The 11,628-nt window shown below is 42.9% G+C and overlaps 1 protein-coding gene across 8 annotated transcripts in view; it reads right to left on the bottom strand.

The window, feature by feature from the left end:
* The window catches only part of bicra (BRD4 interacting chromatin remodeling complex associated protein), an 87,094-nt gene that overhangs the window by 8,811 nt on the left and 66,655 nt on the right, over positions 1–11,628 (bottom strand). For all 8 annotated transcript variants that reach the window (XR_005039434.1, XR_005039435.1, XM_036962171.1 and 5 more), the window contains 2 exons: positions 11,223–11,317; positions 10,785–10,887 (listed from right to left, as the gene is read on the bottom strand). Coding sequence is in view for 6 of the 8 variants with exons in the window: in XM_036962171.1 (XP_036818066.1) it covers positions 10,785–10,887; positions 11,223–11,317 (198 nt within the window). In the remaining 2 variants the exon portion in view is untranslated. The remainder of the gene's footprint in view (positions 1–10,784; positions 10,888–11,222; positions 11,318–11,628) is intronic.

Genomic DNA, 11,628 nt, shown 5'->3' with positions numbered 1-11,628 from the left:
GGGATAACACATCCACCAGGGGATAACACATCCACCAGGGGATAACACACCCACCAGGGGATAACACATCCACCAAAACACTGGCCAGGGGATAACACATCCACCAGGACACTGGCCAGGGGATAACACATCCACCAGGACACTGGCCAGGGGATAACACATCCACCAGGGGATAACACATCCACCAAGACACTGGCCAGGGGATAACACATCCACCAGGGGTAACACATCCACCAGGGTATAACACACCCACCAGGGGATAACACATCCACCAGGACACTGGCAAGGGGATAACACACCCACCAGGGATAACACATCCACCAGGGTATAACACACCCACCAGGGGATAACACATCCACCAGGACACTGGCAAGGGGATAACACATCCACCAGGACTCTGGCCAGGGGATAACACACCCACCAGGGATACCACATCCACCAGGACTCTGGCCAGGGGATAACACACCCACCAGGGATACCACATCCACCAGGACACTGGCCAGGGGATAACACATCCACCAAGACACTGGCCAGGGGATAACACATCCACCAAGACACTGGCCAGGGGATAACACATCCACCAGGGGATAACACATCCACCAAGACACTGGCCAGGGGATAACACATCCACCAGGGATAACACATCCACCAGGACACTGGCCAGGGGATAACACATCCACCAAGACACTGGCCAGGGGATAACACATCCACCAAGACACTGGCCAGGGGATAACACATCCACCAGGGATAACACATCCACCAGGGATAACACACCCACCAGGGATAACACACCCACCAGGGATAACACACCCACCAGGGATAACACACCCACCAGGGATAACACACCCACCAGGGGATAACACATCCACCAGGGGATAACACATCCACCAGGGGATAACACATCCACCAGGGGATAACACATCCACCAGGGGATAACACCTCCACCAGGGATAACACACCCACCAGGGGATAACACATCCACCAAAACACTGGCCAGGGGATAACACATCCACCAGGACACTGGCCAGGGGATAACACATCCACCAGGACACTGGCCAGGGGATAACACATCCACCAGGGGATAACACATCCACCAAGACACTGGCCAGGGGATAACACATCCACCAGGGGATAACACATCCACCAGGGATAACACATCCACCAGGGGATAACACATCCACCAGGGATAACACATCCACCAGGGGATAACACATCCACCAGGGGATAACACATCCACCAGGGGATAACACATCCACCAGGGGATAACACATCCACCAGGGGATAACACATCCACCAGGGATAACACATCCACCAGGGATAACACATCCACCAGGGATAACACATCCATGATAAGTGATAAAACACATCCACAATACCCCATAAAAGGCACCTAAAGGAGTCTCTGAACATGAGAAACAAGATTCTCTGGCCTCGTTGAAACCATTAAACATGAATACTTTCCATATGCACTGTAGGGTAGCCGAGTGGTTAGAGCGTTGGACTAGTAACCGAAAGTTCAGCCGACAAGGTACAAATCTGTCGTTCTGCCCCTGAACAGGCAGTTAACCCACTGTTCCTAGACCAGTTAACCCACTGTTCCTAGACCAGTTAACCCCACTGTTCCTAGACCAGTTAACCCCACTGTTCCTAGACCAGTTAACCCACTGTTCCTAGACCAGTTAACCCCACTGTTCCTAGACCAGTTAACCCACTGTTCCTAGACCAGTTAACCCACTGTTCCTAGACCAGTTAACCCACTGTTCCTAGACCAGTTAACCCACTGTTCCTAGACCAGTTAACCCACTGTTCCTAGACCAGTTAACCCCACTGTTCCTAGACCAGTTAACCCCACTGTTCCTAGACCAGTTAACCCCACTGTTCCTAGACCAGTTAACCCCACTGTTCCTAGACCAGTTAACCCACTGTTCCTAGACCAGTTAACCCACTGTTCCTAGACCAGTTAACCCACTGTTCCTAGACCAGTTAACCCACTGTTCCTAGACCAGTTAACCCCACTGTTCCTAGACCAGTTAGCCCACTGTTCCTAGGCCAGTTAGCCCACTGTTCCTAGACCAGTTAACCCACTGTTCCTAGACCAGTTAACCCACTGTTCCTAGACCAGTTAACCCCACTGTTCCTAGACCAGTTAACCCACTGTTCCTAGACCAGTTAACCCCACTGTTCCTAGACCAGTTAACCCACTGTTCCTAGACCAGTTAACCCCACTGTTCCTAGACCAGTTAACCCCATTGTTCCTAGACCAGTTAACCCCATTGTTCCTAGACCAGTTAACCCCATTGTTCCTAGACCAGTTAACCCCACTGTTCCTAGACCAGTTAACCCACTGTTCCTAGGCCAGTTAACCCACTGTTCCTAGACCAGTTAACCCACTGTTCCTAGACCAGTTAACCCACTGTTCCTAGACCAGTTAACCCACTGTTCCTAGACCAGTTAACCCACTGTTCCTAGACCAGTTAACCCCACTGTTCCTAGACCAGTTAACCCACTGTTCCTAGGCCAGTTAACCCACTGTTCCTAGACCAGTTAACCCACTGTTCCTAGACCAGTTAACCCACTGTTCCTAGACCAGTTAACCCACTGTTCCTAGACCAGTTAACCCCACTGTTCCTAGACCAGTTAACCCACTGTTCCTAGACCAGTTAACCCACTGTTCCTAGACCAGTTAACCCACTGTTCCTAGACCAGTTAACCCACTGTTCCTAGACCAGTTAACCCACTGTTCCTAGACCAGTTAACCCACTGTTCCTAGACCAGTTAACCCACTGTTCCTAGACCAGTTAACCCACTGTTCCTAGACCAGTTAACCCACTGTTCCTAGACCAGTTAACCCCACTGTTCCTAGACCAGTTAACCCACTGTTCCTAGACCAGTTAACCCACTGTTCCTAGACCAGTTAACCCCACTGTTCCTAGACCAGTTAACCCACTGTTCCTAGACCAGTTAACCCACTGTTCCTAGACCAGTTAACCCCACTGTTCCTAGACCAGTTAACCCACTGTTCCTAGACCAGTTAACCCACTGTTCCTAGACCAGTTAACCCCACTGTTCCTAGACCAGTTAACCCACTGTTCCTAGACCAGTTAACCCACTGTTCCTAGACCAGTTAACCCACTGTTCCTAGACCAGTTAAACCCACTGTTCCTAGACCAGTTAACCCACTGTTCCTAGACCAGTTAACCCACTGTTCCTAGACCAGTTATCCCCACTGTTCCTAGACCAGTTAACCCACTGTTCCTAGACCAGTTAACCCACTGTTCCTAGGCCAGTTAACCCACTGTTCCTAGACCAGTTAACCCACTGTTCCTAGACCAGTTAACCCACTGTTCCTAGACCAGTTAACCCCACTGTTCCTAGACCAGTTAACCCACTGTTCCTAGACCAGTTAACCCACTGTTCCTAGGCCAGTTAACCCACTGTTCCTAGACCAGTTAACCCACTGTTCCTAGACCAGTTAACCCACTGTTCCTAGACCAGTTAACCCACTGTTCCTAGACCAGTTAACCCACTGTTCCTAGACCAGTTAACCCACTGTTCCTAGACCAGTTAACCCACTGTTCCTAGACCAGTTAACCCACTGTTCCTAGACCAGTTAACCCCACTGTTCCTAGACCAGTTAACCCACTGTTCCTAGACCAGTTAACCCACTGTTCCTAGACCAGTTAACCCACTGTTCCTAGACCAGTTAACCCACTGTTCCTAGGCCAGTTAACCCACTGTTCCTAGACCAGTTAACCCCACTGTTCCTAGGCCAGTTAACCCACTGTTCCTAGACCAGTTAACCCACTGTTCCTAGACCAGTTAACCCACTGTTCCTAGACCAGTTAACCCACTGTTCCTAGACCAGTTAACCCACTGTTCCTAGACCAGTTAACCCACTGTTCCTAGACCAGTTAACCCACTGTTCCTAGGCCGTCAATGAAAATTAGAATTTGTTCTTAACTGACTTGCCTCGTTAAATAAAGGTTAAAATAATAATGAAAAAAAAAAGAAGATCCACACTGAAAAGTTTTAGAACACCTACTCATTCAAGGGTTCTAGAACACCTACTCATTCAAGGGTTCTAGAACACCTACTCATTCAAGGGTTCTAGAACACCTACTCATTCAAGGGTTCTAGAACACCTACTCATTCAAGGGTTTTAGAACACCTACTCATTCAAGGGTTCTAGAACACCTACTCATTCAAGGGTTCTAGAACACCTACTCATTCAAGGGTTCTAGAACACCTACTCATTCAAGGGTTCTAGAACACCTACTCATTCAAGGGTTTTAGAACACCTACTCATTCAAGGGTTCTAGAACACCTACTCATTCAAGGGTTCTAGAACACCTACTCATTCAAGGGTTCTAGAACACCTACTCATTCAAGGGTTCTAGAACACCTACTCATTCAAGGGTTCTAGAACACCTACTCATTCAAGGGTTCTAGAACACCTACTCATTCAAGGGTTTTAGAACACCTACTCATTCAAGGGTTTTTCTTTATTTTGACTGTTTTCTACATTGTAGAATAATAGTGAAGAAATCAAAACTATGAAATAACACATATGGAATAATGTAGTAACAAAATAAATATTAAACACATCAAAATATATTTTATGAGCATTATAAAATATATTTTTTACATTTGAGATTCTTCAAAGTAGCCACCCTTGATGACTTCATGACAGCTTTGCAAACTCTTGGCATTCTCTCAACCAGCTTCACCTGGAATGCTTTTCCAACAGTCTTGAAGGAGTTCCCACATACGCTGAGCACTTGTTGGCTGCTTTTCCTTCACTCCGCATTCCGATTCATCCCAAACCATCTCAAATGGGTTGAGGTCGGGTGATTGTGGAGGCCAGGTCATCTGATGCAGAACTCCATCACTCTCCTCTTGGTCAAATTGTCCTTACACAGCCTGGAGTTGTGTTGGGTCAGAGTCCTGTTGAAAAACAAATGGATAGTCCCACTAAGCCCAAACCAGATGGGATGGTGTATCGCTGCAGAATACTGTGGTAACCATTCTGGTTATGTGTGCCTTGAATTCTAAATAAATCACTGACAGTGCCACCAGCCAAGCACCCCCACACATGCAGAGATCATCTGTTCACCTACTCTGCGTCTCTCAAAGACACAGAGGTTGGAACCTGTAATTTTTGAGGTGCAGTTAATTGCCGATTTCCGAGGCTGGTAACTCTAATGAACTTATCCTCTGCAGCAGAGGTAACTCTGGGTCTTCCTTTCCTGTGGGTTCCTCATGAGAGACAGTTTCATCATATCGCAGAAGAGGTACCTCTGGGTCTTCCTTTCCTGTGGCGGTCCTCATACGCGCCAGTTTCATCATATCGCAGAAGAGGTACCTCTGGGTCTTCCTTTACTGTGGCGGTCCTCATGAGAGACATACGCGCCAGTTTCATCACAGCACTTGATGGTTTTTGGGACTGCAGTCGAAGAAACTTTCAAAGTTCCTGACATTTTCTGGATTGACTGACCTTCATGTTTTAAAGTAATGATGGGCTGTTGTTTATTTGTGCTGTTCTTGCCATAATATGGACTTGGTCTCTTACCAAATAAGGCTATCTTCTGTATACCAACCCTACCTTCTCACAACACAACTGATTGGCTCAAACGCATTAAGAAGGAAAGAAATTCCACAAATTAACTTTTTAAAAAGGCACATTTGTTCATTGAAATGCATTCCAGGTTGACTACCTCATGAAAGTTGGTTGAGAGAATGCCAAGAGTGTGCAAAGCTGTCATCAAGGCAAAGGGTGGCTACTTTGAAGAATCTCAAATATATATTTTGATTTGTTTAACACTTGTTATTGTTTACAAATGATTAAAAAGCGCAGTATTTGTATTATTCAACTGCCGTCTTTTTTCCTTCCTTGCGAAGCTACGCAATCATTCCTACTGAACTAAAATATAAACACAACATTGTAAAGTGTTGGTCCTGTGTTTCATGAGCTGAAATAAAAGATCCCAGAGATATTCCATACGCACAAAACAACGTATTTCTCCACATTGGACAGTCTGATTGGGAAGCCAGGCCCAGCCAGGGGGTGGGCCAGTCTGATTGGGAAGCCAGGCCCAGCCAGGGGGTGGGCCAGTCTGATTGGGAAGCCAGGCCCAGCCAGGGGGTGGGCCTATGCCCTTCAAGAGCCACCCATGGCTGTGCCCCTGCCAAGTCATGGAAAATCCATAGATACGGACCTAATGAATGTATTAAAAAATGGACTGATTTCTTAAATGAACTGTAAGATTGTTGCGTTTATATTTTTCGTAAAGTATATATTATATAATATATATATAATTATTATATCTTTTTTAGATATAATAAAGGTACAGGTATGTTAGGTATACATTGGGGTCCAGAATTATTGGTGCCTTCAATAGTTAAGGCTCGGGGGGAGTGTTCAGAAGTTCGGATGAATGATGTGCCCAAAGTAAACTGCCTGTTACTCAGGCCCAGAAGCTAGGATATGCATGTAATTGGTAGCATTGGATAGACTGTTAAAATTGAGCAGCATTAAAAAAAAAACTGTTAAAATAATGTCTGTGAAGGACAATCCATTCGGACATTTATTTTTTGAGGTCACAAGCCCTTTCAATGATAGCCTGTGGGAAAAACAAATAGGACTGCAGTTCCTATGGCTTCCACTAGATGTCAACAGTCTTCAGAAAGGGTTTCAGGCTTGTTTTTTGAAAAATGAATAAGTAGTTGTAGTTTTTCCAAGGTGTCCCTCATTAGAAAAGTAGTCTTGTTGACGCACTCTTCATTATTTAACTTCCCTATTGAACATACTATTCTCCGTCTTAAATTATATCGTTTATTTAGATATAAGAGTACCTGAAGATGAATTTGAATCATCGTTTGACTTGTTTGGACGAACTTTTACCGTTAACGTGTTGGATTCGTTTGCATGCATGTTGAACGAGTGGATTACTGAGATCAATTGTGCCAACTAAACTGAAATTTTTTGGGATATAAAGAGGGACTTCATCGAACAAAACGACCATTCATTGTGTAGCTGGGACCCTTGGGATTGCAAACAGAGGAAGATCTTCACAGTTAAGTGGTTTATTTCATCACTATTTGGGATTTTGTGACGCCTGTGCTGGTTTGAAAAAGTATTTTGATGTGTGGCGCTGTCCTCAGATAATCAAGGTATGCTTTCGCCGTAAAGCCTTTTTGAAATCTGACAATGCGGTTGGAGAAGAACAAGAAGTTAAGCTTTTAAATGATGTAAGACACTTGTATTTTCATGAATGTTTAATATTACGATTTTTGTATTTTGAATTTCGCGCTCTGCAAGTTCACCGGATGTTGTCGTAGTGGAACGCTAGCAGGACACCGATCCCAAATGTCAATCCCTGTGTGTGTGTCAAATACATATATAGACCCCCCCCCCCTCCCCACTCGGAAAGAATTCAGATCAATTTTGGTAAATTACAGCCTTATTCTAAAAGGGATTAAATGAAAAGAATCCTCAGCAATCTACACACAATACCCAATAATGACATCACAATACCCAATAATGACATCACAATACCCAATAATGACATCACAATACCCAATAATGATGAAGCAAAAACAGGTTTAGATACATTTTTGCAAATTTATTTCGAATAAAAAAACAAATAGTCAAACCCTTTACTATGAGACCGGAAATTGAGCTCAGGTGCATCCCGTTTCCACAACTTGATTGGAGTCCACCTGTGGTAAATTCAATTGATTTGGACATGATTTGGAAAGGCACACACCTGTCTATATAAGGTCCCACAGTTGGCAGTGCATGTCAGAGCAAAAACCAAGCCTTGAGGTCAAAGGAATTGTCCGTAGAGCTCCAAGACCTGATTGTGGGGAAGGGTACCAAAACATTTCTGCAGCATTGAAGGTCCCCAAGAAACCAGTGACCTCCATCACTCTTAAATGGAAGAAGTTTAGAACCACCAAGACTCTTCTATAGCTGGCAGCCCGGCCAAACTGAGCAATCGGGGAGAAGAGCCTTGGTCAGGGAGGTGACCAAGACCCTGACGGTCACTCTGACAGAGCTCTAGAGTTACTCTTCCAGAAAAAAAACAATCTCTGCAGAATTCCACCAATCAGGCCTTTATGGTAGAGTGGCCAGACGGAAGCCACTCCTCAGTAAAAGGCACATGACAGCCCACTTGAAGTTTTCCAAAAGGCACCTAAAGACTCTCAGACCATGAGAAACAAGATTCTCTGGTCTGATGAAACCACGATTGAACTCTTTGGCCTGAATGTCAAGCGTCACATCTGGAGGAAACCTGGAACCATCCCTACGGTGAAGCATGGTGGTGGCAGCATCATGTTGTGGGGATGTTTATCAATGGCCAGGACTGGGAGACTAGTCAAGATCGAGGGGAAAGATGAACGGAAGAACTACCCATCCCGGATCCGGGAGAATTGTCATCAACGACACTAATTAGCATAGTGCAACGGTCAAAAAATATTACTAGAAAATATTAATATTCATGAAATCACAAGTGAAATATAATGAAAACACAGCTTAGCCTTTTGTTAAATCACCCTGTCATCTCAGATTTTGAAATTATGCTTTACAGCCAAAGCAAGACAAGCGTTTGTGTAAGTTTATCAATAGCCTAGCATAGCATTATGTCCAGCTAGCAGCAGGAAGCTTGGTCACGAAAATCAGAAAAGCAATCAAATTTACCGTTTACCTTTGATGATCTTCGGATGTTTTCACTCACGAGACTCCCAGTTAGACAGCAAATGTTCCTTTTATTCCATAAAGATTATTTTTATACCCAAAATTCCTCCGTTTGCTTCTCACATTATGTTCAGAAATTCGCCGGAAATAGAGGTCACGACAACGCCGAAAAAAATGTCAAATTATATCCATAATATCGACAGAAACATGGCAAACTTTTTTTATAATCAATCCTCAAGGTGTTTTTCAAATATCTATTCGATAATATATCAACCGGGACAACTGGCTTTTCAGTAGGAGCGAGAGGAAAAATGACTACCCCTGTCTTTTACGCAAGAATCACTCTGAGAGCCCTCAGCTGGCCACTCAGGTTCATACAGAAATAAATGGTTTGTCGAGATTGGTGTGGAAGAACTTGACTGGCCTGCACAGAGCCCTGACCTCAACCCCATCGAACACATTTGGGATGAATTGGAACGCAGACTGCAAGCCAGGCCTAATCGCCCAACATCAGTGCCCGATCTCACTAATGCTCATGTTGCTGAATGGAAGTAAGTCCCCTGCATTAATATTCCAAAATATAGTGGAAAGCCATCCCAGAATGGAATAGGCTGTTATAGCAGCAGAGGGAACCAACTTCATTTTAATGCCAATGATTTTGGAACAAGATGTTCGACAAGCAAGTGTCCACACACTTATGGACGCGCGCAGTGTATATCCATCCATTCATATCTCTATATAGATATCTACATATCTATATCTACATATATACATATCTATATCTCTACATATCTATATCTACATATCTACATATAGATATCTACATATCTACATATAGATATCTACATATCTATATCTACATATATACATATCTATATCTCTACATATCTATATCTACATATCTACATATAGATATCTACATATCTACATATCTACATCTACATATCTATATCTACATATATACATATCTATATCTCTACATATCTATATCTACATATCTATATATAGATATCTACATATCTATATCTACATATCTATTTATCTACATATCTACATCTACATATCTATATCTACATATCTCTATATAGATATCTATCTACATCTACATATCTCTATATAGATATCTACATCTACATCTACATATCTATATCTACATATCTCTATATAGATATCTATATCTACATCTACATATCTCTATATAGATATCTACATCTACATATCTACATCTACATATCTACATCTACATATCTATATATCTCTATATACATATCTCTAACTACATATCTATATATATACTGTTGAAGTCGAGAAAAAAACAAAAGGGGAGAGGCTTGCAAGCTGAAGAACACCATCCCAACCGTGAAGCACGGGGGTGGCAGCATCATGTTGTGGGGGTGCTTTGCTGCAGGAGGGACTGGTGCACTTCACAAAATAGGACGGAAAATGATGTGGATATATTGAAGCAACATCTCAAAATATCAGTCAGGAAGTTGTGGGCAGAACTGAAAAAAGCATGTGCGAACAAGGAGGCCTACAAACACCAGCTCTGTCAGGAGGAATGGGCCAAAATTCACCCAACTTATTGTGGGAAGCTTGTGGAAGGCTACCAGAAACGTTTGACCCAAGTTAAACAATTTAAAGGCAATGCTACCAAATACTAATTGAGTGTATGTAAACTTCTAACCCACTGGGAATGTGATGAAAGAAATAAAAGCTGAAATAAATAATTCTCTACTATTATTATTCTGACATTTCACATTCTTAAAATAAAGTGGTGATCCTAACTGACCTAAAACAGGGAATTTTTTTACTAGGATTAAATGTCAGGAATTGCATTTAAACTCAGTCTTTCACATTTGGCTAAGGTGTATGTAAACTTCTGACTTCAACTGTGCACACACACATATACATATACATATATACACATACATATATATATATATATATATATATATATATATATATATATATATATATATATATATATATATATATATATATATATATATATATATATATATATATATATATATATATATATACACACACATATATATATATACACACACACACTGTATAGTATTACCAGGTCTGTCCCTGGCGAGGATACGGTCCTGTCCCAGAGAGATCTTCTCCTCCTGAATAAACATCCTGTCCATCATTACCATCTCAGCTGACGGGCCAAGGCGCTGTGAAACATACAACAGGAACACAGCCAACCAGCCAATCAATCAATCAATACGCCACAGCACATCAGTTAATGGAGGTAGAGAAAGAACACACTGAACAGTGGAGGAGGGCTGAGTAAGGAGACAGACCTTAGGACAAGGAGGAGGAGAAGGACAAGAACCATTGAGATCAATGTGAGAAAAAATTGTTAATAAGGTAACAATATTAATTACTTACCGTTGATAATAACTTAAAATAATATTAATTACTTACCGTTGATAATAACCTAAAATAATATTAATTACTTACCGTTGATAATAAGGTAATATAATGTTATATAATATGAATAACTTACCGTTGACTCCTCAAAAAGCAGGTGTCTGTATTTATCCAGCATGGCCTGCGTTCTCTTCAGGAGCTGGCTGGAAACACTCTCAAACTCATCATCCACTGAGAGGGGGGGGGGGGGGGGGCAGAGAGGGAGAGAATGGAACATGGGTAATCAGACCCAACGGTCATTAGGGCATGGAGTTTCTGGTCAGGTCATGTGGTCACTCCCGACCATACACATTAGGGCTTGGAGTTTCTGGTCAGGTCATGTGGTCACTCCCGACCATACACATTAGGGCTTGGAGTTTCTGGTCAGGTCATGTGGTCACTCCCGACCATACACATTAGGGCTTGGAGTTGCCAGGGACCTCACAATATGATCATGATTCTATATGTATTAAGATTCTATATGTATTGAGATTCTCTATGTA

Source organism: Oncorhynchus mykiss, chromosome 24 (genome assembly GCF_013265735.2).
Source record: "Oncorhynchus mykiss isolate Arlee chromosome 24, USDA_OmykA_1.1, whole genome shotgun sequence".
Lineage (NCBI taxonomy): Eukaryota > Metazoa > Chordata > Actinopteri > Salmoniformes > Salmonidae > Oncorhynchus > Oncorhynchus mykiss.
This window is presented reverse-complemented; position numbering and strand designations above follow the sequence as displayed.